The sequence below is a fragment of the Drosophila melanogaster genome, chromosome 3L (genome assembly GCF_000001215.4).
Source record: "Drosophila melanogaster chromosome 3L".
In the NCBI taxonomy this organism is placed as follows: domain Eukaryota; kingdom Metazoa; phylum Arthropoda; class Insecta; order Diptera; family Drosophilidae; genus Drosophila; species Drosophila melanogaster.
In genome coordinates, this window is record NT_037436.4 from 4748843 (window position 1) to 4761219 (window position 12377).

At 41.1% G+C, this 12377-nt stretch overlaps 3 protein-coding genes and 2 long non-coding RNA genes across 8 annotated transcripts in view; 4 read left to right on the forward strand and 1 right to left on the reverse strand.

Moving 5' to 3' along the window:
* RhoGEF64C (Rho guanine nucleotide exchange factor at 64C) overlaps positions 1-12377 on the forward strand; it is a 103471-nt gene that overhangs the window by 56060 nt on the left and 35034 nt on the right. The window contains exons 4-5 of one of the 2 annotated variants that reach the window (NM_168102.3): positions 3122-3198; positions 4409-4539. The gene's annotated coding sequence lies outside the window, so the exon portion shown is untranslated. The remainder of the gene's footprint in view (positions 1-3121; positions 3199-4408; positions 4540-12377) is intronic. The other variant, NM_001274496.1, reaches the window with a different exon arrangement.
* On the forward strand, positions 565-1149 carry lncRNA:CR45984 (long non-coding RNA:CR45984). Its single transcript, NR_133170.1, has one exon. It is a non-coding gene; the product is annotated as a long non-coding RNA:CR45984 (long non-coding RNA).
* On the reverse strand, positions 3551-4896 carry CG12493 (uncharacterized protein). Of its 2 annotated transcripts, none has more exons than NM_001274497.1 (2): positions 4711-4896; positions 3551-4528 (listed from the first exon to the last, which is right to left on the reverse strand). In NM_001274497.1, exons 1-2 carry the CDS (start codon positions 4769-4771, stop codon positions 3708-3710), a joined length of 882 nt encoding a protein of 293 aa, NP_001261426.1. In that variant the 5' UTR covers positions 4772-4896; the 3' UTR covers positions 3551-3707. The 2 variants fall into 2 exon arrangements, with proteins under 2 accessions (NP_001261426.1, NP_647927.3); NM_139670.3 differs by having other exon boundaries at positions 4702-4896.
* Positions 6763-7300, forward strand: lncRNA:CR43881 (long non-coding RNA:CR43881). 2 transcript variants are annotated; one of them, NR_073916.1, is made up of 2 exons: positions 6764-6859; positions 6979-7300. It is a non-coding gene; the product is annotated as a long non-coding RNA:CR43881 (long non-coding RNA). The 2 variants fall into 2 exon arrangements; NR_073915.1 differs by having other exon boundaries at positions 6763-7300.
* On the forward strand, positions 9041-9866 carry CG13711 (uncharacterized protein). The gene has a single exon (NM_139671.2). The coding sequence runs from the start codon at positions 9187-9189 to the stop codon at positions 9568-9570; it is 384 nt and encodes a 127-aa protein (NP_647928.1). The 5' UTR covers positions 9041-9186; the 3' UTR covers positions 9571-9866.

Below are 12377 nucleotides of genomic sequence, written 5' to 3' on the forward strand. Positions count from 1 at the left end.
ATAAAGATTGTATGGGGGTCGCCCGGAAAGATAGATATTTTAAAATGAAATAAAAAACAAGCACGAAACTGTTGCAGTTCAGTAGACACGAGGGGCAGGAGTGCCGAAATTTCGTCACATATTTTTGCGTAAATTGCCGGAAAATCGCAAATCATTGAAGATAAACATCCAAGTCAAGAAATGAACAGAAGCCAAGAAGGCGCCGAAGAAAAATCGGTGGAAATGTGGGAAAAACTGGGGGAAAACGGGGTGGAAAAGCGCCCACAACCGCTGAACCAAATATCAAACAATGTTAAGCAAACACTCACTCAAACACACACAGTCAAACAGAGATTCGGCGAGTTGTGTGCAAGTCGAAGGCAATGGCAAAGGCGAAAAGCATCCAGCAGGCAGCTTAAAAATCCAGTGCACTGAGAAAAATACAATACAAGTTAGCTGGATAAAAAAATGTCGTCAAAAATGTCTAGAAAACAATATAATTGATTGCAAGCGAACAAAGTTTAATGTAATTTCGAAATTTAGTTTTATTAAGTACAGGTTGAAGTTATCTTTTGGTTTTATTTCAGATTACAACAGATATTTTTCCATGTGCATAGCAGGGGCTTAGTTCTGTGGTCGCTGCCTGTCGACGAGCCTTCGATGCCAATAAATTCGGGATGGGGGCAGGGACCAGGAAAATGGGCCAAGAGTGCACTGAAGGGGCGCTGGAGATACTCGTAGACTAGACAGAGGGCAAAAAGCTGCCGGGGCAGAAACGTTTTCGCAACGCTTGAATTGCCAGCAAAGTGAGGGAGGAAATCGCTGGGTCTTTGAGGGAAAATCGGAGGGTTTCAGTTGAACTGCAACAAGCGTCGTTGCAGTTTCCGCATCGCAGTTCGCTCGCTTTCCACGCATCTCCCACTCGCTGGAGCTCACTTCGTGGCTCCTAAAAAAAACAGAAACCGAAGGGGAAAACAGAAATACTCCATAAGGTAGCCCAACATGCATGGGGTCTTGACGTGTCTATAAATATTTATAAGCCGCGCTGAAAGGACACGATTATGCACCAAACCTTGAATGGCTCTAAGCGAAGCCAAAATTCGGATTTACGCGAGTTTTGGGAACGTTTGTTGGGTAGCAAGATACGTTTGCTGCCCTTAAATATGTTTCAAAAACCCAAAATAAATATTAAACAATATCTAAAGAAATTAAATTTAAATATGGCTAAAATTACTATCCAAACTTCAAGAGGCAAGGATTATAATTTGTGATTATTCCCTCCATTTAATCCGCTTCTTACATCCGGCTAAAGTTTCGACTTCACCTGGCGTATCTAATCAATTTCGGCCAATATTTGGCCACCTCGAAACGAAAGGAAGCCTGAGATTGGGATAGAGATTGAGCCTGAGATGGAGCTTGTAAATTGTATTTAGTCACCGGCTGGCTGATCCGGCTGTTTCCTTCCAGCTGAATTCACTTGACTTGCAGCCAGATTTCTGGCTTGGATCGGCGCTCTTTAGTCTTTAGTTCCTGGTTCCTAGGCCCCCAACTTTTCCCATTAAATTGAATTTAGTTTGATTGCGTTTGATTGTAGCTTATCAGAGAGATTTATGCTTCGTTAAACGTGTGCAGTGCAATTGAAAGGCAGAGGATGTGGTACAGTGCGGCACATTTGCATAATGCCCCCGATACGCCAGCCAAAAGCTCAACAGTTTTTAATTAATTCGTGTGTACTTGGTTGTGTGTGTGTGTGTGTGCTTTAGCGAGAGTGAAAAGCGTTATAAATAGCTGTGAGGCCTTGGGCCCAGCCATTTCCACAACTGATGATGACTGCTCCTCGCCGTTTTCTCGGCTTAAAGTGCGCACTTATTTAGCCATCTTGCCATCTTTGCCGTTTTGCCATTAGGCAAGGAGCGTCAGCAGCGCTAGAAAACTCTCACTTTGGTCTATTAATGATGATTCGCACGGAACAGTCGTAAACTCAGGTCTTGAGGCTCGGCTCATTTAACCCTATAAATACGAAAAAGGTGTCGCGTAATATGAAACAAAAAAAATATATATGTATTACTATAATCTAGCAAATCAAAATGATTTATTGGTATTTTCGACATTATTTTATTAATATTTTTCAATTTATGATTTCATAAAGCCATACCCTTTGAAGGCGACCCATCTAGGGTTAAGCTGCGACCAATCCAAGTCAAGTTGAAATATCATCAAGTTGGATAGAAATGATGCCGCGTTAATTGCGGCGGCCTCCAAGGCAAATGCAATTTTGCCTTCACTTTGCTCGTTGAGGCGTTAAGCTGACAGTTGGCCACCTGCAGCCACGCCCCCTGCCAACACCCTACACCGCCCTCCCTTTTCCCTTTCACCAGCAGCTTATCATTTGGGCCTGGCCATGACGCGTGATGCGTTTTGATAATTGCGTGCCGGTGGAAAAGGGCAAAATTCAGTTAAATATATGTATGTACATACATATATATATATATATATATATTCGGCAACATTGCTCGCATCGGTGCACAATTAAAAGCTGTCAAAATTTCACTTTACCAAAAGCCCCCTTTGCTCGCTTTGCTCGCTTGCTTTGTTTTCCGCCATTATCATCAACGCCCATTGCCTTTTGATTGTCTTTGCATTTGCACAATTCAGCGCCAATTTTAAAATCATTTTCACACACGACTGCATCCCACCTCGGCCCGGAAATGTTTATGGCCAAAAGAAATCAGCGCCCACGCACCCGCACTTGCACCCAAATACTACAGTATACTATGATAATGAAGTTTTCCACTCCCCTCCCCCCCCCTACCAGTCCACCGGTATATATGTATGTACATGGGTATAGTCCGGAATTTCCCCATCCGATGCGATTGGCACGGAGCGTGTTTGTTTATCTGCCGAGCGCCCAATGCAAATTCAGCCACGAATACAAATAGAAGCGAAATAAAATTAAATAAATTCAGGCCTTGCATCGCTGCTTAATTGTGCGCAACTTTCAGCGGCTAAATTAAACGTAAAGATTGCAATTGTGCAATTGCAATGCCAAAAAATGCAATTATCACATGAATCCCATACACATACAGACTGCAAAGCACTCAGCGCACTAATAAGATAACAATATATTTATGTTTACTTCCAGATAAAAGAAAAAACCAGGCAACAGCAACAGTAAGAGAAAAACCATTGAAAAACGGCCAAGACACCGAGATTGAACAGGTGAGATAAGGTGCGAATATCTCAATATTCTGCACGTATTTGCATGGCTCGTCGAGTCAAATTTAATCAGTTTTATTGTATTTGCTCTTTTGAGAGACGCTTTCGTTTATTTTGGCTATTTTGTGTGCCGCACTCAAACAGATTTGGATTTACAGTCCAAATATTTATTTACTCCTTCCCGTCGAGGGAACGAATCGGTTCAATAGATCGGCGAACTATTTTGACGGCCCTCTAGTGAGTTGTCTTGTTTGCTTTTAGTTAGCTTTGAACAAGTTAACTTTTGGGATTAAATACTTCCTGCTTTGTGGGAAAACTTTTCAAACTAATTTTACATAGTAAAAGACGATTTTTTATAATGTTGTCAAATTATTTTATTATTGTATTGTAGATGGAATTGTATGTTGTAGATTGAATATGTATGTAGATTGTATTTCGTATAGTTTATTTGTGAATGCCGGGAATATGTTTTAAGGTAGTAGGGGGTGCCCAGATACATGTGATGTTTTCGCTTATGCTTGTGGATAGTCGGTTCCAAAGAGTTTGTTACAAACTAATGCGGCTACTTTGCGGCGTGCATCTTTTTTGGTTGGCCCATCAGCCTTAAACTCGCAGTTGTCCACGGAGACGCCCATTGAGAAAACTTTACGGTTTTCACCAGAGCTACCTAAAAATTTGAAGGTGGTCTGGGGGCGCATTTGCATCAGAACCATGCAAGGGTGCATATTCTTCCATAATTTGGGCAACTGTCCAACTGACGACGACGTCTTCTTGTTCTTTACGTCATTATACAGGGCTGCAACATCAATAGCGTCGCTGTTCCATTTCTCAGCAAGTTTGTAAACGGCATAAGAGGTCATCTTTTCGAGTATATTATCTTCATCGCCTCCCGAGCTGTTTTCTGGCTCGGCCAACAGAGCTTTCATTTTGGTGGTTAGGATTTCTCGCAGAGCCTTCTCGCAAGCTGCATTCCCTGCAGAGTTTTCTGAAGAACCCTCCGCATCGTATTTCTTTGAGTTAACAACAATGTTAGCCACATTCTTCCCCTCGTGGTCTTGTTTTATTTGCATGTTGTCGATTATCACGCCCTTTAACTCTTTCAAAACCATAAGGGCATCCTTGGAGGTCACGGCCTTGGGCAACGGGCGAACAAGACGATCCTTGGCTTTTTGGGAACGTTTCAATTTCTTTACCTTCTTCTTTTTCTTCTTAGGGTCGCTGGTTGCCATGGCAGCGTCATCAGGGATCTTTGACATAGAATCGCCATCAGTGATTACGAGAGAAGATTCACCATCGGGCATATTACAATCCATTGCAGTTTCCTTCAAGTCATCTAGAACGGAAGTAAGCAAATAAGCAATATAAGTTGTGCCCTGCCTTTTTTATTTTAAATAAAATAGGGTTAAAATAAATGCTATTTCTTAAAGCGAAAAAGTGCTTGTCATTGTGCACTTTTTTTTTTTGCATGTGTGCCTTCTCAAACCGCCTAAATCTATATATACATACCTGACATACCTGCATCCTCTTGGTCAGAAACATTTACGATCAATAGGTCCTTCATATCATCGATTGCCATCTTTCCTGATCCAATTGGTTGTCGGTTGCACTTAGATATTAAATTATTTGAAACACAATTAGATCTGCTTCTCCAAAACTTTTGTACTGCCAAGAATGACTTTCTGACTTGAAGAGACCGTAGCTAACTAAAATTATAAAGGAGATAATATCGATAGCTCAAAAGCGTTAGGAAATTTCTTTGACGTTTGCAGTATCGCTTACTAAGTCCTAAAAAAAAATCGCTTTATATTTACAATGGAAAACTAATGTCATTTTTATAGAAAGAAACGCCCAACGTCAGCTAATATGCACAAAATATCAGAATAATGAGCACGGAAACACGTATGCAAAATGCATAGGAGATGTTATCGATAACTCAAAGACATTCGAAAATTTCTTTAACACTAATTAACCGTGGCCAAAAGAACTCCACTACTCTTGACCAAACTAAACGCGCATCTGAAGTGCGTGGCAACCTCGAAAGTTTGCGATGCGGTCAGCGAAGAAACTAAGCTCGTTGTCCACACAAATAATTATCGCTTGATAGTCGAGCGGTTTGTGGGTGGGAGGGGAGTGGAGTGGGTTGGAAAGGGGGAGGAGCGGATACCGCAAGGCCAATCAAAGCGTCATTGAAACGGAAACGGAAACTGCAAGTCAAAAGGCATTCAGGAATGGCCACAGGAAATGAGGCGCACAAGTGCCTTTTGGAAGAGTGCAAAGATGGTGACCGCATTTGCTACTCGGCGACCGCAAATTAACGCGAATATTCCGCCGACCCACACTTCTGGTATTGGCACTTTTTCGGGCACGACTCCGATTCTGATTATGATTCTGATGAATTATTAAACGAGTGTCCGATGCAGAAGCATGGTCATCATCATCATCGTCTTGTCGAGCGACCAAGGCAACGTTTGTCAACGTCTGCGGGCTTGGGGTTTTGGCCGGGGATTTGCTTTACTTTTTTACTTTTGCTTTTTTATTTTGGCTCTGCCTGAATAAGCGCTCAAATGAACACCGCAATGAATGTGCGCCGCATGACAAATACGTAAAGTTTCTTTTGAAATTAAGCAGCATTTGCTGCCAATTCTTAACTACATCAGCGCAGCGCAAACTTTGTCCTCTCACCCTTTGCCAAGTAGTTTTTCCTTTGGCTTCCGTCGGTTACTTTTTACTGGGCGATGATGGCACTCGAAGAAACTGGACATTTCCTAAACATATATTTTCTTCTTTGTGTTTAATCAATATTTTGGATTATAGCGTACTAATTGTTGTAGCTAAATTAAAAGCCAATTTGACTTTTCAGTATTTTTAATTATTATATAAACATAAATATCGAACAGAAAAACAACAAAGAAATGCTTTTAATGATCAATTGCATATAAAGTGAAGTAGATTACAGTCAAACTCCCATAGTATTTAGATAAACTTAATATTCCCCCATTTCTCCCCGTGTACCGGAGGCCCAGAGGAGCTTGCTCATTTCAAACTTTTGACACAGAAACTAATTTTGGCAAGCGGGCGTCAGCCAGCCAACCGAGACGACGACTGAGAAGAGAAGAAGTCACAGTTGGAGATGGGAAACCGAAAGCTGCAAGCGTCTCCGGATTTTGCGACTAACCAAGTGCCTGGCCTGGCCCTTTTCCTACCCGTTTTCCTTCTCGTTGGCTTTTCATTCTTTTAGTGATTGCAATATTTCATTGCCTTTGCGGTTCGTGTATTGCATACTTTTGAGCGATGTCGCTGAGGTTTGCCTTAATTAATTGCCACCACAAACCCCAGTTCGCGTTCCCATTTTTAATCCGCACTATTCGCCAGCTGCATTTTTCGCATGTGCCCTGCATGCGAATGTTGCATTTGACTTTGAATGGCGCTTTAATTGTCATTTGATGTGATTTATACCGAAAACCGAATACCGAATACCGAATACCAGTGTAGTAGAGACCTGCAAATTAACGCTTAGTTGGCACTTCACTCGCTGTCAAATCAAACGCGCAAACCCGTCAGTTGATTTATGAAATTTTGATTGGGCGATAAGTGTGGGGACTGCTGCATTTGTGTCTCCCATTGTTTTGTCACCATATATCTGGGTTAAATCCTGCCAAGTTGGGTAAGGCTTTAAGCACTTCTACATTCAATTCAATTTGCCTTTGGGCAATACCTGCCTGTCGCTTTGCGGACCACAAGCTCAACTTAATATGTTTCAATTTCATTGTGCACTCTGCTAAGCCTACGCCTTGGCCAAAACCCGGAGCTTCAAGGACCGCACTTGTGCATGGGGTATGTGCAGCCAGATGGAGAGGAAAATGTGTGCAAATATCCCTGGAAAATAAGCCATTAAACGAGGCCAGAAAGTGGGCATTGAGTGTTTGCCCATCATAAATTGGGCAAAAATTGCCTGCAAGCTGCACTGCAAAAAAAGATCGCAAAGCTATGTCAAAATATTAAAATGGCAAACAGTTCCTAAAGATATGGTAACATACGGTTTTGACTTTAATTCTACTGTACAATTCTAAATAAAAGCATGATATGCAAGTACCATCTGAAACAGAAAAAATTATTTTGTCCATTGTGTTCGTTTTTTAAAATAATAATTTGTTCCAAGAGATATCTTCTATGAAATGCAGTGGATGTTTCTGTGTCAATTACACGGCTAAAATGTTCACACCTAGCGTTAATAATGCAGCTGCGAAATGGATATGCATCCAGCGGATAAAAATAGAAGTACAAGCGTAGAGATACAGTATCAAGGGGGCCAAGGAAGTGCGCCAAAGAGCTCAGGCTGATTGCATTTCATTTTCAATTTAACTTACTTTTATTTCGAACTGCTGCTTTTGCTGTTCCGTTGGTAATACCGCCGTTCGAGCTGCCGGTCATTGCAATTACCATCGGAGGGCAGACAACAGTTGGAATTACATTTTCAATATTTCCCAGCAGCAAAGCAAAAGCAACAGCAATAGCAAAAACACTAGCATCAGCTTAATTTTTTCATTCGCTGTGCCCTTTTCCCCTAGATTCTTGGGCACTATGGCCATAAATTTTTAACTACAAGCTCTTGAATGCAATTACTTTTCAATCTTTTTTTTTTTATTTTTTTCCACCAGCCCTGCTTGTCTAGTCTGGCACTTGCCCTATGTATATATGTTCTATAGTTGAACGCGAAAATTGCTTATTTCAACATTCAACTTTGAAAAGTTTCGTTTCGTCTCGTTACATTTTAAGAAAAAGAAATGGGAATGAAGCTAAAGTTTGCCATAATTCTGCCAGAGGTCTATCACTTTCATTCCCCGCCCTCGATTTTTCCAACACACTCCTTAGCTGTCTTAACAGATTACTTTTATTTTTGTTGCCACGTATATATTTTAGAGCGGAAAAGTAGGTTGAACTTTGTGTTATTTGATCAGGATTTTTATGCAAAGGCAAGAAATGTGAATTTATAAAAAAAAGTGCCCTCCAATCCAGGCGACATTTTTCCGTTCCATTTTCTCCTGACTACACTTTGCACTGACAATGCAGTTATGTAACTTGAGCTCGGCGATTTTGAACTTCCAAAGTCATTCTCTCAACACAAATAATGCAAAATGTGATACCGCCGACTCTAAATTTTTATATAGTTTAATGTGATTACCAAGGATTGGAATTGATTGAAGATATAGAGAAGTATTTCTATTAAGAGTAGAATCAAAATTCAAATTTTAAGACGTTTTAGAAAAGTGTTATAGAGACCAATTTTTCTCAGTTATTGCTGTCATTATGCATATTGATCACTTTAGCCATCTTTCTTAGAGATCATTAATAAATTCTTAAAGGCCTTGCAGCTGTCTCCCGTCGCTAATCCAGTTCGGCACTTATCCTTTGCATCCTTCTCTGCAATTTACCCTTTTCCGCAGCAGGAAAATGCATGTTCATCCGGCAGTGGCTTGCGAATTTCAGCTGCTTGGGAAAATACGTTGTGTAATGTCACTTAATCTTTTTATACGCGCCAGTTGAGATATATTTTTTGTTGTAAATTGCCCGGGCGGCCGCGAGGGCGGATTACTGAAACGGATTAAGAATGAAAATGTTTGCAAAATACTAAAACTTTACGACGGGCAGCAGATTAAGAATGAATTGTTTTTTATTACGCCAACCGAAAGGGGCATAAGTCAAAAGTGCAGGTAAAGGACAGGTAACTTTTTGTCGATGGTCAAGGGTTTAAAAAAAGTCGGGACTCCGAAAGTTCAGGTAAACACAGGCAGCAGGATGTGGCTAGCTGGGATGTATAAAAACTAGCCTGATTGTTGAAAGGACATCAAACGCTCTGAAAACGTTGGACAAGCAGCATCGGATATTTTTACTTGCAACTGCAACGAATATTGCTGAGATACCACCTAGAGAATCTGCTAAGGAAATCAGCACCGGACTTTGTGTTTTATACCGAGACTTATCGATTATAAAATGCCGCGCTACCAGAAACTCATCAACGAATGCGACAGCAAGCCTGCGAAAAATGCGGGACAACAAGAGCAACAACAACATTGCTATCAGCAGCAGCCAAAAGGGACGCCCAATGTGGGATATCACCTGTATCTGTACCGCCAGCAACTTTCTCAGAAGAATGTGGAGTACATGAGGTTGTCCAAGGCCAAGTACTTTATCACCGACACACTGCTGGCCAAAACGGTTCGGAATTTGAAAGGATACAGCGCCGACGAGTTGAAGACTGTTAACCATCAGATCGTCTTTCGGCATAAACTTCGTCGCCAGATTCAGCGGCTTCGCAAGTTAAGAAGTCTGGGCATCAAGAATGCCAATCCCAAAATGGAGAGTACGGAATTGTGATAGTGATAAATATACACAGGATCGTCGGAGGAAAGACTATTTTACCGCATAGTACAAAAAATATCTCTAATACCTCTTACGTTTTTGGAAATCTCTAAAAGATATTACTTTGTGTAAATTATTCAAGAGATTGTAACGTATATTTTGTCATTTGCTTAAGTGAAGGGATGCATAAATTTATAAAATTGTATGGCCCAAAAAACATATCAATAAGCACTGATTATAATTAGTGTGTATTTGGTCTGCACTAATAACATTATTGATTAATTAATTTAATGACGTTTGTGAGCACAGTGAAGATAATTAAGAAAAGCACAATAATTTGATTAAATTGTAATGAAATAAACTCCCACGGTGTTAGTAATCAAAGCTTTTATATCAATGCATTCATTTTAAATTACGTCTTTAAAAGCGCCTGCCATAATATTTTGACCTTTCGAGGTCATGTATTTGGACGCCAGTTGTAACCAATATTTTTGGCAATCACCCAATTGTCTAAACAGCTGTTGCCACCTACTCAAGTTTAGACAACGGTATGGATGTGGACAGAAGCAACCTTAATGTGACTATCAAGTGAGGCCAATTTGTGGCAGCCACTAATTGAGTTCTCTGAGCCACAACCTGACACGTGTCAAGACAAATCATTTGAGCTGTTGGGCCTTATCTCTTGACCGCAAGTCTTTTGGAATTTATGACCCCTTCGGGTGCATTAAACTCGAATGCTATTATCGATTGGAAAAGGCGTTTTTAACTGGGCACGCAAATATTGAATGAATGATTTGGTACTTTTTGGGCCAGCATTTTTTAATTGGAAAATAATATTCACAAAGTGCTTTACACTTAACTGAACACCAACATCATTATTTTCGCTCAAATAATAATAATAAATGGCAACCGAACCCCGCTAGCCCGTAATAAATAAATGGCGCACATAATGCGGCCAGCAAGTCAATTTTATTATTGAAATGAGTCGCGATGTTCAAACAGAAACCTCAGCCCAAAGTGAATGTGAGTGTTAACAATTAAAGTACACATACACTCACACACGGGGTGTTGTTTTACATATGCTCGCAATTATGCCGTCTGTGGGCGATGCAATTTGCAAACACTCCAAAGTAGGCTATGAAAAATGTCGCATGCACATTAAATTTTCCACACAATCAATTTGGCGGCAAAAGGCGTACTTGTCCATATGTTAATTTCTATAAAATATGTTTTATACGTACGCACATAGTCACATGTTTAATTGCAGCAATATCCCGTCCAAAAATTTAAATCAATTGCCATCTTGTGAGGCATAAATACTTAAAGCGACAGCAGTCGATTAGTGCGCTTCATTATGTGCATCATTTTCATTATGTTTATTACCAGCTGCCCACGGGTGTGAGCCCCGCCCACTTTTCCGCCCCAATCGCCAAGGAAACGAAACGCCCTGGTCTCGAGTTAATGCAATAAATAAAATTTCAACTGCACCGTCGGGCATGTTTAGCCGCATGAAAAGCGACAGTAAGCCGTGCCTGCATAAGAAGTTGCCTGTTTATCTTGGCCCGGTCCTTGCCTTTTGTTTATCCCGGTGTCCTGTGTAGGTCCTGGTCCTGATCCTGTTCCTAGTCCTTGTTCTGGCCCAGAAACAAAACAACAACTGTCCCTAAACTACGTTTTTTCCACTGGCCGAGCTCATTTGTTACACCGAAGAAAATATATTATCAAAATATACTTTTTATTTGTTATTTGTCAATGTAATATTTTTTATAAAAGCTAAACCTATTTTCTGGCGGTGTACTTTTTCTGTCACTAGATGGCTGTTTTCTTTCAAAAAGTTGCCTTCGGTGGTGGTGCTGGACTAGTTGGGTTCGGCTTTGACCCGTTTGGTTAGCGCAGTCGCTTGGCTGCCTGCTTGGCCAACTGCCCTAATGAGTTTACAAAAAGTTTTGCTTTAGCAAAATGCTTTAGCCGGAGTGTGGTGCTGGCGAGGAGTTGGCAGGAACTGCCCAGCATGTTATACAAATTGCCGGGGCTCTGGACAAAACTGTCATCAACGTGTCGTCCTTCTGCAGCGGTTGCATGCGGATGGAGAACGAAGGATGGAGGATACTGAATCCTGGACGAGTTAGGCTGCCAGCCATTTGTTTACCTATCCCATTTGCACTGGCATGTTGCATTGTTGCCTGTTACTTGGCGACCGAGCGAAAGTTTTCGCATTTATGTTGCTGTGCAAGTTGCAACAGAATATGCATTTTAATTAGTTTAGCAAAGTTGAGCAACTCCGGCCCAGCCAGACACACAGTCTCCGCTTGCGTCTGGTTAATTGCGCAAATTTAATGGCTGCCACTGCACTTTAAGGCCAAGAAAGTTGGCTGGCAAAAGTTGGGCCACACCGCCTGGCTGCCGGCAAACAGCCTACGGTCTACAAGCAAATGTACCACAAAAGTTGTTAACATTTCACATTTCACTAAGTAGCAAATTCAATTAGTTTCTTGTCGTCATCTTCCCCCGCAAGAGCATGTGTACATTTTAGTAAATTACTTTAATGCCCCGAAAGTTGCCGTTCCCATTTCGGCTTTGCAATTTATGCCTGTCGTAATTTACTTAACTGTCTGCTGCATAAATTAATTTGTCTAAGCATAAATCTGCCGACTATTTTTGGCGCTGCACTGTGACCGAAACCGAAACGAGGCTGCAACTGATGGCAGGAAAGATACCTCATTAGGTTTTTCAATAAATTTAATTCAATATAAATAGAGTGCCGACTCAGACGCTGCCAGTCAGCCGTCTTCCATCTGCCGTCAGCCACTTCATCTTCATCT